Source organism: Canis aureus, chromosome 18 (assembly GCF_053574225.1).
Source record: "Canis aureus isolate CA01 chromosome 18, VMU_Caureus_v.1.0, whole genome shotgun sequence".
NCBI classification, from domain to species: Eukaryota; Metazoa; Chordata; class Mammalia; order Carnivora; family Canidae; genus Canis; species Canis aureus.
Window position 1 is genome coordinate 25,518,003 of NC_135628.1, and position 24,553 is coordinate 25,542,555.

General features: G+C 38.2%; 1 protein-coding gene and 1 long non-coding RNA gene across 2 annotated transcripts in view; one reads left to right on the top strand and one right to left on the bottom strand.

The window, feature by feature from the left end:
* Window positions 1-24,553, bottom strand: part of DNAH11 (dynein axonemal heavy chain 11) — a 324,061-nt gene that overhangs the window by 278,595 nt on the left and 20,913 nt on the right. The window contains 8 exon segments of the mRNA XM_077856567.1: window positions 740-1,132; window positions 1,281-1,385; window positions 3,883-4,078; window positions 4,654-4,778; window positions 5,085-5,222; window positions 11,038-11,154; window positions 19,077-19,244; window positions 20,315-20,548. Coding sequence (XP_077712693.1) covers window positions 740-1,132; window positions 1,281-1,385; window positions 3,883-4,078; window positions 4,654-4,778; window positions 5,085-5,222; window positions 11,038-11,154; window positions 19,077-19,244; window positions 20,315-20,548 — 1,476 coding nt within the window.
* On the top strand, window positions 1,951-10,200 carry LOC144288768 (uncharacterized). The gene is made up of 3 exons (XR_013356746.1): window positions 1,951-2,061; window positions 6,886-6,965; window positions 9,778-10,200. It is a non-coding gene; the product is annotated as an uncharacterized LOC144288768 (long non-coding RNA).

The window sequence follows — 24,553 nt, forward strand, 5'->3', positions numbered from 1 at the left end:
ACCAATGATTCCCTATCCTACCTGCTGTGTGTATATATATATATATATATATATATATATATATATATATATTTTTTTTTTTTTTTTTTTTTTTTTTTACCATTTCTCCTATGACCAATTGACCTATTCCATATATGTCATTTTCTCTACCTATTCCAACTAGAATGTAAGGTCCAAGAGATAAGGGACTTTTTGTTTGGTTGCATTTGTTTTCTTTTTCTGCCTTGTTTCTTTGGTTTTATTTTTGTCTTCTCTTAAATTGATCACTCTAGAATAGTGCCTGTTACTGTTTTTGAAAATTCAAATACATAGTAAAAGGAGAGTGACCATTGTCCACCATTACGAGAAGGGTGAGAGGGTGGCAGGAGGTGACACGGTCAAGATGGCTGGCACCTACAGGCATTCTTCAAACAGGGCCAGCTATGAATAGCATCCCAAAGAGCATGTAGCTATGACAAAGACAAGGATTCCAGCTTTAGGCTTTCTGTTTCATCAATATATCTCACATTCCAATCTCTTCCCTCAGGAATGAAAATAAGCAAGGGCTGCAGAAATTGTAGGCCTGTGAAAAAACTGGAGGTAAGCAATGCAAATTCCTCCATTTTAAATGCTTAACAAAATCATACATAAAGCTCTCTCCAGCCCAATAAAGGAATCCAACATTATTAGGTTACGTCTGCTCTTTTGTCAACTAATTGAAAAGATCTTCAGTCAATGTCAAAACCTTAAAAGCAATTACCTCCACCAAGTTATGTATCCTGCAGCCATCTTCTTGAATTAGCTTGTATTTTTTCGTAAATAAATCAGCCTTGTCCTCCAAAGTAAAGGCAGTCTCCCTTCTGTGCTCCCTCCTGGGAAGGAGCGTACACTCTGCCCAAGCTTTCATGGTTTGCTGGATCACTTTAACATTGCTCTGTGTGTGCTCCACTCTGTGTGCCAATTCAGACGTGGCTGTTTTCACCCTCTTGATGTATTCGCAGCAGTCATCCTGCCACGTCAGTGACGTCACGGCTGCCTGCAGTTGCTCATCCAGGGCCTTCAGCTCATCTTCAACCAGAGGGTATTCCACTTCCAGAAGAGTCTGCTTCAACTTATTATAGCCTTGCACAAGAAGTTCAAGATTTCCAATGTACTGGGAAAAGGAAATCCCAAGACAAAAAGTACCAAATATTTAAAGCTACATATCTTAGAGGCATAAAAGTACTATAGGTCTACATGGTCAGCATTACAAATCGAAATATTTCTGTTCAAAAAATGCCCTAATATCTACAAACACTAACCTTTAAAATAGTGTTTCTTTTTTTGAAGATAGCTAAAGCTGACCCTGGTATGTCGGACTTATTCAACATCAAAAGGTATTTCACTTCTCTCAATACAGCCACAAGCTATTAAAAGAAAATCAAGGATTATTGTGTATTTTAAGAATGCCATTCTCTTTTAACACGTTAAAATCCAAACGCTTAAAATTTTATCCAATGATTATAAAATTTTCAAATCCTCAATGTAAAAAGGCTATTGTTTCATATGTTTTTTAATAGAAGTAATTATACATTCTTATGACACAGAAGTATAAATAACAAAGGTAAAAATCACTGGCTGTGGCCCACAGTCAGAGAAAGAATTCAAGCAAAAGAGTGACATGTGCACATAGAGATGTGAAATGGAAGGCTATACAGGGACTCAATCTTTTCCCAGTGCTGTTCTGCTACAATGTTTGTTTTGAAAACATAAATTTGTTGCAATATAACTGACAGACTAGCAATGTGGGCCTACCACAAATTTGGTCTGCTTAACTACAATGTCATTAGCAAGAAACACTAGGTAAATGCTAAAAACTGCACTCAACTCAACTGAAAGGCTTAGAAATATGCAAAATGCTCCTATGCCAACAGCCACCAAATACCTCAGTTCACTCAAGTATGATGAGCCACTCCCATTCACACAGGGGGTACAACTTTCTGCCTGGTATCAGACAGCCCTCCTTCTATCACCACAACAATGCACAAACTGCCACCTGTCCAACACCCACTTCCATGAGCAAGCTTCCGGTCTTTGTCAAGGGTAAGTGGCAAATTTACTGTAGTATTTAAGTATTATTTGGCCATTTAAAATGTATAAAGTGCTGTTCTTCCTAGTTTCCTATTTTCTAATGCACCGCTGACAGCTTTTAAGTGCGCTAGCCCTAACCCCCATCTTCCCCATAAGTGCTCTACTTTTTATTGTGCAATCTTTCATAGCACAGTGATTTTTAGGAATGCACATGTCATGTTGTAGCAGAAGTGACTATATCTATAAATCACAGGCTCTGAGGAAAAGACTGCATAACATGTTTAAAAGGTAAACCAGTTGACTTCCTTAGGCTGTCACACCACAGGTGAACTAGTACCATACATTTTGTTTTTAGAATCCCTTCAGGTACAATCACAGGAATTATTCCTGAAACATCTCAGGAATTTAGATTCTTTAAGCAGGTTTTATGAAATCAGACATAGAAGGAATCCTAAGTTCTTTTTTTAAATATTTTATTTATTTATTGAGACACAGAGAGAGAGAGAGAGAGAGAGAGAGAGGCAGAGAGAGAAGAAGTCTCCATGCAAGGAACCCGAGGTGGAACTCGATCCTGGGTCTCCAGGATCACACCCCAGGCTGCAGGCGGCGCTAAACCGCTGCGCCACCGGGGCTGCCCAAATCCTAAATTCTCTCAGTCATATTTATATATGTGTGCTAAGGTTTGTAAACATAATTAAGCGATGCTATTTTTTGTAATAATTTAGGACAACAGATGAGAATTTGGGTGCAGATTATAACAAATAAATCCACTGAGGCTAACTTTCTCATTTCTTACCTAGACATACATTCAAACTGACATGAAAGACAGGACAATCACTAAAAAAACAGCACGTAATCTCCACTATCTAAAAAATTAGCCAAATATTTACTAGTTTTTTTGTAATGACAACATACAGATATTTTGTTTGCCCTTTCCTGTAAAGCATATTCATTTAAGTAAACAGGAAAGGTTTATTTTGTGCCTCCTACCAAGCTCTTAGAGTTGGAGACAGGTTAAAATATATACATACACATATATCATTTATCAGTTATAAGTACATAGAGTATGTTACGTATAAATATATAGACACACAACCATCTATATATATAATTGCTATTAAAGTTCCTGCACTTTCATTATCACATAACATGAAATTTTGGGAAAATAAACTTATTCAGATAATCTATGAAATTTCTTTGTTAGGTGGTTTATCATAGGATAAAAACCATCTCTTCAATAAAGGTAGTTTTCATCCTGGATATACTTAATTATTCATATTATTTGGGGTATTTATATGTTGTTTTATGTTTTTTTGAAAACCATTATATAAAAATTACCAATTTAACCAACATATAACAGTTTATTGCCCCCCTTGAAGGATATTCTCATTCCATGTTTCATGGATTCTCCAAATCTTACATGATAAAATTTTAATTAAAAACGATATGTGTGCTACAAATATAATTCATGCCAGAAAACTCTTATAAAAGACTAATGACTACATTCAACTGAGCTAACATTTATTAAGTATTATCAAGTGCCCAACACTATACTAGAAACACAGAACACAAAGATAAAATGAAATGTACCCTACTTTAGCTCATTATCCAGTAAAGGTGGAAGCAGTAAATAATCGCAAGGCAAAAAAAAAAGTAATTAATATGGCATTTGGGAAACAAATCTCTAAAACAAAGACTCATTAGAAGCTGATTTCAGTTATAATCCTCATAGGACTAACATTCTCCCAAATTAATGTAAATGACCGGAAGTATCAGGAATATACTTGTAATAAAAATAAAAATATATAAAACCTAGAAACATCAGACCCCTACCTTTGGGTCAAAGTTGACACTGAGAAGACCATTTATGGCACTGAATTTAATCAAGGGTTGATTCAAATTGAATTCACAGATTTCATCCACGTTACTTTTCCATTCATCATAGATATGATTTTCAAATTGCTCTAGCAAAGCGACCATTTCAATATACTTCTGATAAACTAGGGCATCATCAGGACTTTCCAAGAATCTGTAGGAATATGATTTTTCTACTTTCCTACATATTAGATGTCAGCTTAACTACTTTACAATGATACATACAATAGAAAGTAAAATTAAATGCACTATAGAAAACAGGAGTAGAAATAAGAAACGCCAAATAATGCTTATGAATTGTTTTTGCCTTAAAAGATAGAGTTACAAAATGAATGCAACTCCAGAGACGTAACCAAAGTACAAGAGCAGAAAGTTACCAGTTCCTACAAAGAAAAGAGGAAGGTACAGAAATCTGTCAAATAAAAGGAGTGCTAGTAACTGAAGAAGAGGAACCAAAAACTACCAACATACTGCAGGTGCAAAGGAAAAGTGGGAAGAAAATATATAAGGACCTGCAACGGGCAAACAGATGGAAGTTTTAAGGGTCCCACTGAATGTATTCTAAAACGATGGGGGGATGGATCTCTCTCGATGAACTCAGCCAACAAAAAGTTAAATAGGGCAATGACTCTTCAAGGGCTGAAATGAACAACTCACTACCCTCTAAAAAAAAACCTGCCTGTCTCATTAGGATAATTAATTTACCATGAAATAAGCCCAATAACTTACAAATACCGGAGAGATGCAAAGTTGGACCAAAATGTCTGAAGTCGTTCAAAGACCTCTTTAGCCCATTTGATGTTGCCTGAAGTAAATGGCATATTCCTGTGAAGAATGACATTTCCACGCTCGATCTGCAAAATCATATTTTGGTGAAGAGGGAGGAAGGGAATGTTTAATCAGCATGCATTTCCAACCTTGTAAGCAATTGTTCATTTCGGTAGTTTCACAGTACAAAGACGTGAAATGTACGTGTTAAGTAATCTCAATAGGAGTTATGGTTCCTAGAGCAGGTTCTTCATCTGCAGAAGGCAATCAAATAAAGGCATAAAAGGTTTACCTTCCTTATCTAATCTTTAGATCTTTAGATAAATTCTAGCTGATGGCCACCACCCACAAAAATGATGCTGGGGATGTGCTCAGCTTCATCCCCTACTTACCTGTTTCACGTGGTCATTATACAATTGCTTACACGTATCCAATTCTGCATTAAACATGTGCACCAGTGTGCTGTAATGTGGGCTGAAAATTTCCATGACAACTGGTTTCTCTAGAAAATTCCCAAATACAGTCAAAAGCTGTAAAAATCAAGGTTAAAAGGTTAAGAACCATGGATTTTTAATATAGTTACTCAGTTATCTCCCCCATTAAACCTCCTCCATGACTAGGGTTAAAGCAAAAATCCAGAACCCGACAAGAATCAACTATCTCCAAATCTAAAACACTTTTCCAATAAAACAGATACAAAATGTAATTTCTGTTCCTTAGAGGAGTCCTAAACGAACGGTCTGTCAGTAATCCCTGCTCACGGTAACACTACTTCTTCCTGCTGGGCGCCAGGAAATGTGGCTGAGGATGCTTTGCAGATACAAAAGCAGAAGCAAAATCCATCCTTATTCACTCTCCCCTCCTATACAAGTGCTCTTTTGATGCAAATATCCCTATTGAGGACCTCCAGGTCACACCACTAATATTATACCGAATGTTATCAGTTACTGTGACTGTCCTGTCCCTGGCAGCCTGTGTTCCAGGTCAGACCATGTAGTCACCCCAGCTGGCCTCAGGCAGCAGTGACCTGTTCCCAGGACAAGCACTCCACAGGCAGACAGTTCCTTTGATGTGAATGTTCTACCTCAAACTAATGCCTTGAACTAATCACCTTCTCCCTTGCTCGGGAAGAGAACCAGGACACAGCAGCTGAACCTACAGCAGTCAAACTAGCAGGGAACAAGCCTACTAGCAAGGAGAAGAGGCCAATGAGTAGGGAGACCAAAAAAACAAACAAAACATGTGGCCTGAAAAGGAACACATTACCAGCAGCAAAAAAGTAAAGGTCCTCCCAAATGTCTTTGCATAGTCCATGACCCCCTGCCCAGATCCCAGCTAACTTTCCCCACCAGATTCCACAAAGCTCAACTACTTGCAAGCCTAACCTTGGGTATCTATTAGCCTCCAGCCTTACTTTTGGCCCCATGTGGACCCTGTGTGAGACAGCTTTCTTTGAAAGCACAATTGTGTAATTAAAACACGTATTTCTCCATAAGCAGTGTTTATATAATGCTGACAAGGTGGCCAGGTGCTGTATTTTAACGGCCATAAAATACTGTTATCATGGGTTTCAGGTAAGAAAATGGAGCGGTGGAGAGGGAGTATGCTCCCCAAATTCACACCGCTGGTGGCAGAGCTGGCATTTGACATTGGGCAGTCTGGCACCAGGGTCTGTGCTTCCCTGTGTGGGCTCTCAACAACCACGGTGCCACTGAAAATTATTTTTGTCACTTGCTGACTGTGTGGGCTTCATAAAATGTTAGTTATTAGGCCTGTTATAGAGGTATTTCTTTAAAAGAAGATACTTCCTTGGGGTGCCTGGGTGGCCCAGTCGGTTAAGCATCTGCTTTTGGCTCAGGTCCTGCTCCCACGTTCCTGCCTCAGGCTCCCTGCTCAGTAGGGAGCCTCCTTCTCCTTCTCCCTCTCCTCCTCCTCCCACTCATGCTCTCTCACGCACACACTTTCTCTCTCAAATAAATAAAATCTTTAAAGATAAAAAAAGATACCTCCTCAAAGTAAGAAAATACCATGAGCAAAAAAAAAAAAAAAAAAAAAGAAAATACCATGAGCAGAAAACCATATACCAAGCTTGGTCTGTGCTTTATTAGCAACATGCCCAAAAAAGAAAGCTTTTTTAATTCCTTTTAGGGAAATAATAGGTGTTCTTCAAAATTTGTTTTCCTTAAACAACAGTTGACCAGGACGTGGAGAAAAAAGGAACCCTCGTGCACTTTTGGTGGGAATGCAAGCTGGTGTAATCACCATGGAAAAAGGTATGGAGGTTCATCACAAAATTAAAAATGGAACTACTATATATGTTCCAGTAATTGCACTACTGGGTATTTACCCAAATACAATAACACTAATGTGAAAAGATATATGCACCACTATGCTCACTGTAGCGTTATTTACAACAGCCAAACATGGAAGTATCCCATCAAGAGGTAAATGGAGGGGCAGCCCCGGTGGCACAGCATTTAGTGCTGCCTGCAGCCCGGGGTGTGATCCTGGGGACCTGGGATGGAGTACCATGTCGGGATCCCTGCATGGAGCCTGCTTCTCCCTCTGCCTGTGTCTGTGTCTCTGTCTCTCTCTCTCTCTGTCTCTATGAATAAATAAATTTTAAAAATCTTAAAAAAAAAAAGAGGTGAATGGATAAAGAAGTGGAGCATATATTATTTTTTCAATGGAATATTAGACATAAAAATGAATGCAATCTTGCCATTTACAACATGGATAGATCTAGAGGGTATAATGCTCAGCGAAACAAATCATGCAGAGAAAGACAATACCCTATGATTTCACTCATATGTGGAATTTAAGAAACAAAGCAAAGGAAAAAAAGAAATGAAAAACCTCTTAACTATAGAGAACTGGTGGTTATCAGGTGGAGGTGGGTGGGGGTGGGGATGGGTAAAATAGGTGATGAGGAATAGAGAGGTACACTTACAATGAGTGCTGAGTAACGTACAGAAACTGTTGAATCACTATATTGTATACCTGTAACTAATATAACACTGTATGTTAATCATGCTGGAATTCAAGTAAAATTATAGGAAAAATATCATTTTCTTTAAAAACTGCCTCATTAACATTTTCTAAATTTTTACATCAACCACATTCACTGAAAAAAAAAAAACTCACAAAGAAAAAACTATATAAAGTAAAATGCAAATCAGTTTAGACACATTTGGCTTTTCCCCCTACCCAGTCATATCCACTATAACCAGTATAGAAACTGCTAAATATTTAAAGACCTGCTTGGTTAGCTGCTACCTAGCAAAATGCAAATTAACTTTCTTCTTCCAACCACTATTTTGTTGACTTCGGATTTCAGGTTAACGTTCAAAAGCCAACACTGATTTCACAAACAGGTGCAATCTACCAACACCGGGGAAATGCATTTACTCCACAACTTGTTCTTTCAAATGCTTACTGTACTGACCACAACTCAAACACTAGGAGCTTCCCAGCTGCCTCTCAACTTGCCTACCTGATATGCTTATTGAGATTTGACTCCAAGTACACAAGAGAAAAGATACAGAAAAAAATATTCTTTTGAGATACTGAAAAGCCCACAAATGGTAGTAAAGAAAAGTCTTAACCTTTTAGGTAGTACACATTGTCCTAATTTTTCGGCATTACAGATACATAAAAACTACCCTCTGGGATGAGAACGGGGGGGGGGGGGGGGGGGGGGGGGCATATGAACCTCTTGCTTCATGAAACTGAGAGCTATTTTGTGAAGAGTTTAGACATTTTCCTTCTGATCAGCCTCAGAAGATGAAAAATGGACTCCCACCACATGCTTCTTGCCCTGAATATACCATCTGAGATCCATACAGTTTACCTTTTCTTCTACTTCTCTGTTTCACTATGTAACATGGTTTTTCATAATGCTGTTGCCACTACTGAAGTAGTACATCTTTGTATTTTTCCTAGGTTTGCCTCTTCACAAGATTTCTTTAATCTTGTACATTTCATAATTTTCAAGCTTTCAATTTTACTGCCTAAAGACTTTTCTGGATACATCTTATACATTTCGGTCTACCTTCATGCAGACACTGTAAATTCTGGAGAAACATCTTTTAGTGTTGTGCTTTGTCTTGTTTTTTTACTCAGTGCCAACATTGTAGGCTTTGAACTACAGTTTCCTATTAGGGTAGAACACTGTTTGGTCCCATTGCCCTTCCTGGTCATGTCTTTGCCGAGAGCAGGCATGAATCATGGTCTTCAGAAAACTGTCTGTAACTATTTATTCCCTGGAACCTAAAGGCAAAATAGAGATCATCATCCTGTACCTATGGTAGAAATAATTTTTCCTCAGTATGTGACCCTGTAATTTTTTCTTTCTGCTACTACTATTCCTGCTCTGACTAGCAGTCGGTCCACACAACTTCAAGCAGTGTGTAGATGTCTGCTTTATAAGACACAGAAGAAGGGAATCTAAAGTAACAAAACCTGTAAGATGATGTCCCAGGCCTGCAGAGCTACTGGGCAGGGGGGCTCTTGCTGTATGTTTCCATAGACAAGATACAAATATGTGCAAGGTTAAAGACAAAAAACACGACAAAAAGATAAAGTTGTTTAGAAACATAAGTGGCACCTACTAAAATAGAATCCATTATTAACGGCTGTGCTACAGGAAGGAGGGAGACATGAATTAGAAAAGGTATGAGCCTCTGTAAAAAGATCTATACTCTTTCCTCCTGTTATTTATAAAAGCATGTAACAAAGTAGTTCCAGTAACACAGAGTATGATACATTATGTAGCCATTACAAAAGTAGTGAATTCTGCTATAAAACCAGGAATATTTTTATGATCCATTCCTAAGTAAAAAAGGTTATTGAAGAGGGTCAGCCAGTGATATCACTCTTGTCAGAGGGATACATGTATGCATACGTAGCCAAAGAAAAGCAGTGGCAGTATTAAATAGTAATTTCTGAGAGATGGGATCACAGGCAGCTAAATTTTACAATAATAAGCTATATATTTTGGCGAATAGCATCTCAGTTTCATCTACCAGCTCTTACAAAACAAAGAACTATTTGATCCTTATGAATGCTTTTCTTTTTTTCAAGTAGGCTCCATGCCAGTGCGGAGCCCATCATGGGGCTTGAACTCACAACCCTGAGATCATGACCTGAGCTGACATCAAGAGTCAGAGACTTAATCGACTGAGCCACCCCGGACCCAATCCTTGCAAGTTCTCTGTGATAAAAAGCTTGACTGGGGCCAGAAGACACTTGCACCTTCACCACCACCCAACCAGTCATGTGAATTTAAAGGTTGAAATCAAACAGTAGCCTGTGTAAAGTCTGTGTCTGTTCTATTGTTTTGCACTGCCATTTTCAATGAATTGTGCCCACGATTCCCTAGGTGTGTTTCTTCGGAAACAAAATTCTCCATTCCTCTTTTGGGATGTCATCTGAATTTACACCTGACTTGCAGTTGACAAGCCGGTTTCACACAGTGTCCCTCTTCCCCACATCATAAGCTGTCCTTTTGGGAGGTCTAAGAAAATGTGTTTCTTTTATCCAACGTGGAATACAAATATCCCATACCACATTTCTTCATCTGTCCAACATTTTTTTCATTTCCTAACATCTGAAAGTGGACCATGTTATATAATTGATGGAATCATCATCTTTTTTTAAAAGATTTTAGTTATTTATTTATTCATGAGAGACACAGAGAGAGAGAGGCAGAAACATAAGCAGAGGGAGAAGCAGGCTCCATGCAGGGAACCCGATGCAGGACTTGATCCTGGGACTCTAAAATCACACCCTGAGCCAAAAGCAGGCACTAAACCACTGAGGCACCCAGGCATCCCTCATCATCATCTTTTGGCAGCATTTTAATTTATGTACAAAAATAATGGTGTGTGTGATTATCAACGGTGTGTATGCCTGATGAAATGTACATTTGTATACAAATTCCTCTTTGTTTCAATCAGAGTAGCCAAGTGGGTAGATGAACCCAACACACATAAGCAACAGTAAAGAGAAAATCTTGCATTAAGTCATTTTTCACTTTTCACAGTGGCAACATTTTGAATGAGGATTTCACAGGCCATGCCAAACTGGCTTTAAAGGTAACAAGAGCTCAAACACTGAATTTGAGAAAAGATCAATAGTCCAAAGTCCTAAAACGGACCTTGTCCCAAGCAAATACCATTCATTAGTGCATTAAGTAAAATGTAACTCAGTGAGGGGAATATCAACAGAATGTGACCAGTTAATAGTTTGCCTGGATCAGAAAGGAATGTATTCACTCCTTTCATCTAACAATCCGTATTATTCATTAGTAAAATAGTCTTTAATGATAGCTTCTTCAGAACTGACCTTGAATGCAGCTTCTAAACCATTGCAGTTAAAGAAACCTTCGCAAAGAATTGTCCCAAGCCTTCTGTCAAAATCCAAAGTTTTCGACTTAAACGCGACATAATCACTTTCAAATTCCTGGAAGAGCCAAAGTAAGATGGTTTATGGGAAAGTATCCAACAGTGAAAACAGCCATCACATAGGCATGACGTGGCTCCCTCCCTCTCCCTCCCTGCCCCTTCCCTCCCCAACCATGTTTCACACTGGGATCCCAGACAAAACCAAGGAAGAGCTCTATCTGGCTAACTGCTCAAAATGGCAGCCTTAGAGGAACCTGGAGCACTTAGCACTGTCAGCCTGTCCTTTCCACTGGCTCAGACCCCCAGTGACACAACTCTGACCCGCCAGCCTGTCCTCCCTCTCTCCCAGTCCATTGTGATTATAAACCATAAAGCAAAGCCTGGCAAAAAATCAAAAAGAAGCCACTGTCATCACAACTTCAGTCCAAGTTTAAATAGGAGAGTTTTTTGTTTTGTTTTTCATGGAGCAGAAAGCCTAGCAAGAAGCACTTTCTTCAGGTGAGAAGTGAAATCACAGGTCTGTAAGAAAGCATCGTTGGTGATACAGATCAAACACAACGCTCTTGTGTTTTCCCAGGGTGTTAATATGCAGTTTAACAGCTCCCAGTCTCTGCTTAATACTTACCACCCACTCTCAGAATCAGAAAGAATGAAATCATGGAAGAGCAACTATCATCCGTATGGCAGCGCAATTCACGGTGAAGAAGCCCCAGAAATTCACAAACACTGTGGGCTCTCCGATCAAATGGCCCCTAGAGCACACACCACACATTTCACATCATGAAGTCCTCTGTTACCTCTAGAAATCAAGCCTCATCTATTCATAACAGCAGTAATAAGGACAGCTAACATTCAGTTTTCTGTTCTAAATGCTTTAACTCAATTTGCACAACACATGGTGTAGGTAGTATTGTTGTTGTTTTTTTTTTAAGATTTATTTATTTATGATAGACAGACAGAGAGAGAGAGGCAGAGACACAGGAGGAGGGAGAAGCCAGCTCCATGCCGGGAGCCCGATGTGGGACTCGATCCCCGGACTCCAGGATCGCACCCTGGGCCAAAGGCAGGCACTAAACTGCTGAGCCACCCAGGGATCCCCGATAGTATTGTTTCTATTTTATAGGTGACAAAACAAACTCAGATAAGTCAAATCATCTGCCCACAGTCACACCATTGCTAATTGGCAGAATCAGAATTTAAAGCCTGGCAACCGTGATGTTTCTAATGTCTCTATGAAGGACTGCCCCCTTGTGTGGACTTTCACACGTCCTGAGAACAGAGTGTAATGGCAACGATCTAGGGCTCTATGTGTCATCTACCACAATGTTATATTTAGCATCAAGAGGAAGTCTCCAGGTCTGAATGAGAGACAGTCTCTTCATTCAAGGATCACTGACTTTCAAAAAAGTAAACAAAACCTCCCAACAAGTCCTAACAAGCCTAACTTATCCCTCCTCTCAGTATGGCAACAAGGAACATACAACTTGGGCAGCCTAGGTGGCTCAGCAGTTTAGCACCCCCTTGAGCCCAGGGCATAGTCCTGGAGACCCGGGATTGAGTCCTGGATCGGGCACCCTGCATGGAGCCTACTTCTCCCTCTGCCTGTGTCTCTGCCTCTCTCTCTCTCTCTCTCTCTGGGTCTCTCATGAATACATTAAAAAAATCTTAAAAAAAAAAGAAACATACAACTTGAGATGCTCAAATATTACTTAAACAGTTAGTACTTAACATCTCAGCAAGGGGAAAAGGCAAATCTCTATCCCAACTGTCTCTCTTCCTCTCTCAAACTCTGTTTTACTCATTCAACCCAAATTCAGAACAGGCAATGGCATCTCTCCCCATGGAGTCCCACAGATAATCCCAACTCATTGTACAAATCTCAATTCATCATCTACTCTATGAAGCAGCTCTTTTAAGACACCCAAACAGGAATTTCAGCCATCTCCTTTGCTCCCTTCTCTCTGAGTCAAGTGCTATCTCTTCTCTTTAACACCTCTTGAGTACACCCACTGTGCTTCCTCTCTCAGTGTCACTCTGGTCCAGATCACCATACCACTCACCTGGATTTCTGCTAAGCACTTTCCAACTATTTCCTTCACCTCTGTTATTGTCCCTCTAATTCTTCAAAGTGCCATCTAAACAAGCTTCCTAAAATAGAAATCTTATGGGCACCTGGGTGGCTCAGTCGACTAAGCATCTGCCTTCAGCTTAGGTCATGATCCAGAGGTCCTGGAATCGAGGCCTGCATCGGGCTCCCTGCTCATCGAGGAGCCTGCTTCTCCTTCTCCCTCTGCAGGTCCCCCTGCTTGTGCACGCTTGCTCTATCAAAATCTTTAATAAGACAAAATAGAAATCTTATGATATCACTCTAATTCATAATTCTTATTTTTTAAGATAAAGTCTCAAAGTCTCACCATACTCCACAAAACCCTATGTGATCTTGACCGTATTTATTGCTCTGAACTATTCCAGCACCTTCTCCCCTCCCCCGTTCACAGTAGGATCTTGCCACACCTGCCTTGTCACATCCTCTCTCTCTGCAAGATACAATTTTCTGCTAATCCCTTTCTTTTTAACTACGCTTCACCTGCTTAATTTCTATTTATTTTTCAGTTCTATTTATCCTTCAGTGACTTTCTCAGTTTCCTTGCACCTCCTTTGGCAGGGGGCCTTTCACAAATGCTCTCACAGCACTCTGTACTTTTCATACCCTAGCACTGAGCACACTGGGTAACTGCCTACCTCTATTCTCCCCTGGAGTCAAAGCTCTGGGAGTATAATGAAGAGACTTAGTTTTCAGAGTTATAGTACCAATATTTAATAGGGTTCTTATAGCACATAGCTGTTTCTCGTTAAATACTTACTAAAGCATAAACAAAATGCTGGTATTAATAAAAAAAATAAAAAAATAAAATAAAATAAAAAAATAAAAAGGGATCCCTGGGTGGCGCAGCGGTTTGGCGCCTGCCTTTGGCCCAGGGCGCGATCCTGGAGACCCGGGATCGAATCCCACATCGGGCTCCCGGTGCATGGAGCCTGCTTCTCCCTCTGCCTGTCTCTCTTTCTCTCCCTCTCTCTGTGACTATCATAAAAAAAAAAAAAAAAAAAAATTCCTGGTATTACTCAAGAATCATTATACACTGCAAAATACAAACACATAGAGATTAAATATGCTACTAAAAAACCAATGGGTCATTAAAGAAATCAAAGAGGAAATAAAAAAATACCTGGATACAAATAAAATGCAAACATAATGTTTCAAGATCTTTGAGACAAAGCAAAAGCAGTCCTAAGAGGGAAATTTATTGTAATATAGGCTTAAATCAAGAAACAAGAGAAATTTCAAAGAACCTAATCTTACATCTGAAGGGACTAGGAAAAAAGAACAAAGTCCAAAGTCAGTAGAAGGAAATAAAGATCAGGTAGGAAATAAATAAAATAAAGACTTTAAAAATGGGAAAAAAAAAAAAAGGATCAGATTAGTGAATCTAAGAGCAGGTTCTTTGAAACAATAAACAAAAATGATAAATCTTTAGCCAGGCTCATCAAAGAAAAAAGAAAACTCAAAATCAAAAGTGAAAGAGGAAAAGTAACTAACACCACAGAAATATAAAGGACTAGAAGAGACTACTATGAGAAATAATACATGAACAAAGTGGGCAACCTGGAAGAAATGGAAAAATTCCTAGAAACATGCTACCTTCTAAGACTAAATCAAGAAGAAATACAAATCTGAACAGATCAATTACTAGTAACAACAACAACAAAAAAAGCATCAGGAAAAAGAAAACAAAACCCAAACAGAAGTCCAGGACCAGGTAGCTTGACAGGTGAATTCTACCAAACATTTATTTTTTTTTTCTACCAAACATTTAAAGAAGAGTTAATACTTTTCTAACTATTCTAAAAAAATCTGAGAGGAAGAAATATTTCCCAGTTCATTCTATGAGGTCAGTATACTGATAACAAAACCAGACAAAGACACAACAAAGAAAATTACAGAGCAATATCCTTGATGAACACAAGTGCAAAAATTCTCAAAATATTAGCAAACCAAATTCAACAACACACTGGAAGGATCGTTCACGATGGTCATCATGACCAAAGACGCATTAATGAAATAAAGGATAAAAATCTTATTATCATTATCTCAATAGATGCAGAAAAAGCAATCGACAAAATTCAATATCTACGCATAAAACTCTCAATAAAGTAGGTTTAGAGGGAACACACCTCACATTAATATAAGCTACATATGACAAACCTGCAGCTAACATCATTCTCAAAAGTAAAAAGATAAAAGCCTTTCTCTTAAGATTAGCAACAATACAAGGATGTCCACTCTCACCACTTTTATTCAGCAGTTTAGCACCTGCCTTCAGCCCAGGGCGTGATCCTGGAGTCCTGGGATCGAGTCCCTCTGCCTATGTCTCTGCCTCTCTGTCTCTCATGAATAAATAAATAAAATCTTAAAAAAAAGGTATCTTTGGAATATTACAAGAAACTCATTAAGGTAGAAACCTTTGGGGAGAGAAAGTGGAAGATTAAGGGAAGAGACAGCAGAGTAAGAAGAAAGGGAGTACATTTTTGCATGTGTTACACTTCCAAAAGAATGTCATGCTTTTAAAGAATAAATTTATCTTGAAAAATAAGCAGGTAAGGCATATGAAAATCCTGTAGATAGCTACTAAATTTCTATCACTAAAATTAGAAAATGCTACACATAGTAATAGAAGAATCAATCATTCAGAAGACCAGAACAGAACAGAGGACTAATTATAGGAATTAGAATACAACCCAGTATAGATTAACTAAATAACAACTCTGAAAATGTATTCTACATTCTGGTATAATGACAGACTAGAAGCAAGACACGCTGCATCTTGGATCAGTTCACCTTGGGGCACAGGTGCTCAGGTAAATTCCTCCAACTGCATCTCCTCCCCCCCCATGAACTTATTCCCTTCATTTCAACGAGGAGACAACAAAGGAGACAAATACTAAAGAGTCACAGTGGCACAGCGGAGAGCGTGCTAGGCATGGGCTGGAATCTGTTCTACCCCTGGGGACAGTGTCATCTCAGGTAATTTGCTTGTTATCATCTGCCTGGGTGTCACTCTCAGGGTTATAGTGAGAATGAAGCAGGAATGTATGAAGGTTTGGTACGATTCCTGGCACCCAGCAATTGCTCAGTAAATATTAATGGACTCTGATTCACAGAGACTAAGTGGAGCCAAGATGTTACTTTCACAAACAGCCACCACCTTTGCTTAGTTATCTGGAGAATTTTATTTAATCAACTAATACCTCAAAATGTCAGCAAAGCTGCTGAGCTTAAAGTCACCAGATTTGCTGTTAAATACAATTAATAAAGCAAATCTCTTAACAAGTTTGTTATTTTAATATATTGTGTCCACATTCATTTAATATCAAACTTGCTAAAAGACTAGAACATAATGATTCCAACAACTAAAAATAAACACAATTATGCAATGCAGTAGCGGTGCTAATTATCATTACAATGACAATCACATTACAATATATAAATGTATGAAATTAACAGGTTGTACACCTTAAATCTACACAATGTTGTATGTCAAATCAATTTCAATTAAAAAAATAAATAATCCAAGCCTCTCCCCATAATTGTCTAACTCCCAAGAGTTCCATAGGAAGAAGTCAAGGAAAATACCTAAAGTGATCTTTCCATTCAAAAATAATTGAGAAGCCCAATAATTTTTTTATGGATACGCCTGAGAAAATCCCTATGTTCTATAAATGGACCACAGTGGCACACCTCTTTTGCCATGGCAATAAAAGCTCAAAGCCTGATTATAGGCTTGAGATTGATTAAAAGAGAAAAACAAATACTAGCATATGCAAAAGCAAATTACTAGCAATTATTTCTTTAATTTACTGAACCATATTTAAACCATTATTATACCAAAATCATGATACACTCAACTGTTATGTTAGCACTACCATATATTCAATAGGGACCAGGGAACATGCAGATGTATACACAGGGGGAGGAGAAGAGCAAGGGGTAGGCATGTGGTAAACCTATATGAATACACTAGGTTGGAAGTAATTTGAGAAAATGTCTCATAAAAATTACCAACTGATTTCACCATAAAAATCAATAATGTATTCAGCTAAAAAGCACCAAATAAAAAGCTTATTAAGCTAAAAATATGTAATCATTCCAACATTCTGAAGCAACACTGATAACCAGGACATGGTAAAAAAAAAAAAAAAAAAAAGCAAAGCTCTTCAACATAAGCAAATCAATTAAATGAACTTATAGTTAATTAGCATTTTAATTTTAAGAAAGGATCAAAGTCAAGGAGCTTCTAGATTCTACTCTAAAGTGAGATTAGCAGATAGGAGGATGAAGGAGCACTTCAAGGGCAGGTTACTGGGGTCTCCAACCTAGACACAGACATCAGAAGTAAGCCTGGGGGCACCTGAGTAGCACAATCAGTTGAGCCTCTGACTCTTGATTTCGGCTGGGGGCATGATCTTGGGGTTGTTAGACTTGTGTTGGGCTTTGCAATCAGCAAGTAGTCTGCTTGAGATTCTCTCTCTCTGCCCCTCCTGCTTATAAATGCTCTCTCTCAAAAATAAATCTTTTTTTTTTTTTAATTTAAAGGAATAAGCCTTGCCTGTTTTACTTGTAAAATAAATGGGGCTTCAAAACAGTCAATACCAAAATACAAATACCACGCAAATATGTATGAATGTCAAGAGCAAACGAAATTTCTATTCCTCCTTGATTGGGACTGTGCCAGGCTTTGGGCAGAGAAGATAAATTCAGGAGCTTTGGTGTTGCCAAGGTAGTGACATCAGCTAGACCTAGCCTCATTCTCCAACCCTGGCACTCTGAAAAACTGCCAGGTTTTCTAATCATGAGGAAATCCAGACTTTGCTACTCAAATGCACCTGAGGATCCCATGCATGCTGGGTCTCGCACTCCTCTGCCAAGCTGTGCAGGAGAGCTAAGCCAAGGCGCTGCAAGAGTTCTATTCCATGCAGATTCACTGAATGCCTGCCAAGTGTGAGACATCTTACCAGGCTCCGGAGATGAGCTCAGGCTATTTGTCACCAGGGCCCTAGGTTCCTCCTACTTTTCCATAAAACAGCAGGACACATCGTGGCTGTGTCCTCTCATAATTACTTTCACTTCCCAAAAGCTAACTACAGTTCAGAAGGATGAAGTTTGCTGACCTTGTCTTCAATAAGGCTAAGGTACTGCATCTGTGCATTACAAAGAATCAATTATTTGACCAAATATAAACACAACAGTGAATAAATTCATATTCTGTATTAACAATGAGGATTAGAGCTAAATCCTTTTTTTTTTTTTTTTTTTTTTTTTTTTGGTACCTGGACTTTACCCTTCTTGGCCAAGAACTGAAAACAAAGCTATTTTTTATTCTAAAGCTCACAGGTATCTCTCCCCAGCTACTAACCTGCTGGGAGTGGCACAAAACAGAACCACCTAAGTCTGAAAGCTTCCCCTTATTTCCTTGAGACTGAAATTATGAGACTACAAATAGCACTATAGAATTAAAAAAAACATGAGACAATATACATATTAATAATATATGTAGTGAATGGATGGAAACTAAATGTTCAAACAGACCAAAAAATTATCCAATGATTCCAGAAAAGGCTAAAATAAAACACACAAGTTACAGAGAAATCAGATAGTCATATGAAAATGAGTTAAGGTGAAAAGTTCCTTTCCAATACACATAAGCCAGAAACAAATCCAGACTGAGTCCACTGTTGTTAAAAACAGTTCTAAATGTTCTAAACTTCTAAATGCAAAGGCCTAAGCTCCAGTCCCTGATCTACCACTAAGTAGGTAAGAGACTTCGTAACCAGATAGTACCTATTACCACTGTGACCTTTCATCTTTCCCAGCTTTAAAATTATAGGGTTCTATGAAATGAAAATGCAAAGGTACAGTGTTACCATATTATTGTAATCAGATGGATCATAAGTGCTCTGTTTAAAAACTTCACGCAGGTCCATAAATTCTTCCATCATCTTGTTGATTTGTCCATTTAAAATCGCTCCTTTGGTACCACCAAATTCCAGTCTTTCCAGTTTTTCAAATTCCAATATGGTGACAAATATATCCTTTGTAAAAACACAATACAATAAAGATCATCCCACCATCTTGACCAGGACAACAGCATTTCAAAGTTGCAAAGAAAAAGCACTATCAGACATTCAAAATCAGTGAGTTAATGGATGCTTACATGACAGAAAATTATAAATGATTTAAACGAACAAAGTTGGGGCAGCCCAGGTAGCTCAGCGGTTTAGCACCGCCTTCGGCCCAGGGCCTGATCCTGGAGACCCAGGATTAAATCCCATATCGGGCTCCCTGCATGGAGCCTGCTTCTCTCTCTGCCTGTGTCTCTGCCTCTCTCTCTCTCTCTGTCTCTGTCTCTCATAAATAAATAAATATATAAAATCTTTAAAAAAATAATAAAAATAATAAATGAACAAAGTTACTGCCTCTTTAAAAACCACATTCCCATTTTTCATGAGAATTTTCTAGCAGTACAAGTAATATGTACTTTGCCATAGCTAAACATATGACTCCCTAACTTTATGTCCTTCTAATCCTAAATCAGATTCCCAGGTAATACATACAACTCCGATTTGTAGACACTTACACTTTGCAGTGAATCACCTCCCTTTCTGAGAGGGGGTGTAAGACCTGTTAAAGGAGGAGGACCAGTTGCCCGTGGTTAGGTATTTAGCAGTCATATTTTAAGAGGCATTCAGACTGGTTAAGAGGATGAGAATTTCCGAAAAATGAAGCTCTAGTTTGGGATCAAATTCAACAAATTTTATATTAACAAGAATGTTCAAACTTGAAAGAAGTTTAGAGAGTCCAAGGCACTGCTAATAGTTCTTGTTTAAAAACAACCGTTGGCCAGTTGGCTCCATACAAATGTGTGTGTGAATGTGTGTACATGGGTGTATTCATTCAATGTTCGTTTTTTAAGTACCTGAAACACATTTATACACAAGCACATATTTCCATGTTCTTTTTTTTTTTTTATGAAGGGCTTTAGTAAGGCTATCTCCCACTCTCTCATCCAAATAGGTTAAACTGTCTCCTGAATGACACAGAAAACTACAAGATTTTTCAACCCACCCACAATATGAATAAATTACAAGTCCATAAATAATACCTTTATTTTCATGAAACGGTCCAGAAATTTGTCAAATCTACAAAACACCAGTTGAGAGTGGAAATCCCATAGTTTTAGCTCCTTATTTCCCATAAAATAGCTTGCCAATTCTTTTCTATAGTTGAAAAAAGACTTTTTGAAAGTCTTTAGGATATTAATAGCCACCTGAACCTTTTCCAGAGAGTCTTCAACTTCTCCTTTCAGAAGGTCTTCAGGTGAAAGGTAAGCTGTTGCCTAGGATTTAATGAAAGGAAACTGATTAAAACTATGTTTTAAAAAATGTTTACTTTTATAGTGAAAATACCTGTTTCAATGAATGATTTTTTTTTTCAATGAATCGTTTTTTTTAAAATATTTTATTTATTTATTTGAGAGGGAGCATGGGGAGAAGGGGCAGAGGGAGAGGGAGAGGGAGAAGCAGACTCCCTGCTGAGCAGGGATCCTGACACAGGGGTCAATCTCAAGACCCTGGGATCATAATCTGGGACAAATGCAGACACTTAACCAAGTGAGCCACCCAACTGCCGCTCAATGAATCATTATTTTTTTAAAGATTTTGTTAATTTGAGAGAGAGAGAGAAGTACAGGGAGAGGTAGGAAGGTGGAGTAACAGAGGAAAAGGGAGAGGGACAAGCATATCCCACACAGAGCACCGAGCCGAACACACGGCTCAATCTCAAGGACCTGTTATCATGACCTGAGTCGAAACCGGGCTCCCTGCATGAGCCTGCTTCTCCCTCTGCCTGTGTCTCTGCCACTCTCTTCTGTGTCTCTCATGAATAAATAAATAAAATCTTAAATAAATACATTAATTAATAATAAATGATAAATGTCTAGAATTGGGCTAGCAATGCTATGAGACAAAAAGTAAATTCTAGAAATTCAGACACTTGGGTTTCAATGACATACTTGTATACAATGGGATAATCAACAGGAGACTCTACAACTTCCAAATTTATACTTTCTAGCAATGACTGTTTGCTAAGCTTTGCAGGTATGACAACTGTATAATCAGAATCTGCATGAGTATTCTCACTACAAATATTCTGCATAATTTTTCTTTCATATAAAGAAATATACAACCCAGAAGGGGAAACTCTCTGAGACCAGAGACTTCAAAAATATGGTTACCTTACCTGGCAGCACTGGGTCATTTGTAAAGATGAGAAAGAGCTAATATAGGTAAGTGTATCATGGTAATTTTTTTAGGTTGGCAAGCATCTCTCCTGGAAACATTATAGGATATAAAATCTAGTGGAAATAATGCCACATAAACTAGTTTTAAGTAGATAAAATGGAAAGGTAAGAAGGGTTTTTAAAAGATTCATAGAGGGGCACACGGCTGGCTTGGTCAGTAGAACATGTGACTCTTGATCTCAGGGTCAAGAGTTCAAGCCCCATGTCGGACATGAAGACTACTTTAAAAAAAAAAAAAAAAAAAAAGACTCACATAGCAGATTCATGTAGCAGTGGCCAAATTCTCACAGGACAGTCACCAAGTGACTTCACCTGGTGCCTTTCAGTCCTTCCCTATCCATACTTGTTAGGGAAATTCAGAATTTCCCTCTTTAAGGACCTCAAGAAAACATAAATTCTAAAGGTTCTTTTGTATACTATTTCTTCCTGATGTACCTTAAATTCATATAAATCATAGCCTTAAATTGTGAGCCTTGAATTTTGTGATTGCTGAGAAAGTTGTTACATATCTCAGTGGAGTATGTAGTGAAAGCCATTGAGTTCAACCCACCAGATGGAAGAATTTTTTTTCCTAAATGTAGACATATTATTCTCCTCCCATTAATGGCTACAGTTTTACATGTAATATAGACTGTGCCATCAATTTTCAGTAAGAAAATCATGTTTAGTTTCTAAAATCCATACTGATTAGGATCCTTGGAGTTCAAGCTGTGGATTCCCAATCTGTACTCTTACTCTCCACTCAGACTGCATGGAAAATTACTTTGTGCATGTAATCCCTTAGCCATGTGTGTTATAAAGGAGTTCACATTTTGATATGGGCTAGGGATTCCAGAGACCTTTATCTTTATTTATTCTTAATAATAAATGTGCCCTGTGTCCTTTTATAAAGCTTAAAAAAAAAAAAAAGACTATGGAGACAACTCAATTGCCTTCTCTGTTTCAGGAGACCCCTCTGACTCAATTACTCAATTATTCAACTACCTAACAACTTCCAGACAAGCCATCCTTTGCTCATTCTTACTCTTCCTGATGGATCTTCACACAAATGACACAATCACAACACTTAACCTCCCAAAGACAAGAATATAGTACTAAATACCCTAGGTCAGAAAATCCAATCTATAACCTTTCAATAAGGAACAGGATGTGGGAAAACAATCAGTGGGGGGTGGGAGACCTGGCTATGACCCAGTAAGGGACCGCTAACAGCCTTTGTAATATTGGCTACATTATCTGAGAGCATCTCAGTTTCCTCATTTATGAAATGAGAGATGAATTAAGTGAACCTCAAAATCCCTTTTAGCTCTTTAACTCTGAATTCTTTTCTGCTTCCTATAGCAAATCTCTGGAGCATACCCAACCATGAGCACTCTCTTCTCTCCTACTCGATGGTACCGGCACAAACCAAAAAAAACCCCACGGGATTTAGGATGAATTTGTCCCCACTCCAGGGGCCTTATACACTAAAATACTAACCAATGTATTTAACAGTAAGCCAATTAACCAATTATTAATTAATTTATCAGTGATACTATGTTAGTTGGACTTCTGTCTCCTGGCTGTTGCTTTGCTTTTTTTATGTGCTTTTATGGATTCTTCTTTCTGCTCAAACTTGACATCTCTTTTCCAAGCTCACCTCTCAGGCTTAAACTTTTCTTCATCTAGGATCTTGAACAACAATATCCACAAACAAGATACCAAGCCACAGAATGGACAGAACGGTTGTCCTAGAGTGGTAACGAGGTACACCAAACAGGGAGTGGAGTCAGGTTACCAGAGAAAAGCTGCCAGTCATTAAAAAAAAAAAGACCCCATTATCAAAACTCCAGTATGCCATCACCTGAGGTGGCCAGATGATGAGATGATGCCTTTTTTTAAATCTGACTAAATGATTAGAAAACAAGTGAAAAGAAAAGAAACACATTTACTTCAAAAACAAAAAGGATCTGAAACTGAAATGCCTAGAAGGATCAGCCATATCATGAAAATGAATGAAACCAACCAGGAACAACAGCAAATAGTGGAGACCACAGTCACCTAGACAGCACATGACCTTTCTGCGGGGGTACCTGAAGCTCTCGTAACTGACTGCCAATAGCAATTGTGTTGTGAGATCTGTGACTTTCCAGGGGAGGTTGCAATACTGAAATTTAAGTAAACCACCTCCATTGAAGCAATATTTTTCTAAAATTTTAAAATACCACAGAAAGGGGCACCTGGGTGGCTCAGATGGTGAAGCGTCTGCCTTTGACTCAGGTCATGATCTCCAGGTCCTGGGATCGAGCCCCACAGCAGGCTTCCTGTTCAGTGGGGAGTCAGCTTCTCCCTCTCCCTCTGCCTCTTCCCCTGCTCTCTCTCTCAAATGAATCAATAAAAAATCTTAAAAAAAAATACCACAGAAGATAAAACATTGTACTGATGTATTAGCTAAATGCAGATGAGAGAATGCTAACTTATTACCTCTGATGTTTAACACAGCAAGGGTTCAAATGTTTCAATCATAAACACATTAAGGTCAATAGATTTATGGAGCACAGAGTACATGAAAGCTGCATGGTGAAATTATAAAACACACAAAATGCGTAACTACATAAATTGTGCAAGGTACAAAATCAACAAACAACATAGTACCCCTGTATACCCAATGAATCACCCCACTTTTAAAATGGTAATGCTCAACACTGAGTTACAGTAAAACGTTTTACACATTGAAAAATAGCAATGTAATTGATATAACCTTTTAAAGAAGAATTTGTAAATATCAAAAATTGTTCAAGAGTAATTAAAAGATTGTACCCTTTGATCAATATCAGAAATTTATATTAAACCATTTATCCAAAAAATAAAAATAAAAAAATAAAAATAAAAAAAAATAAACCATTTATCCATTTAGTTAAGGAAAAAGGATTCTCATATAAAGTGGTCTTCTGTATGTTGCTTATAATAGAGGAGACTGGAAGCAAACTAACATCCAACAGTAAAATAATTTTTCAAGGAGCTAGTAAAATAAAAACATATATGATAAAATGCATAAATGTG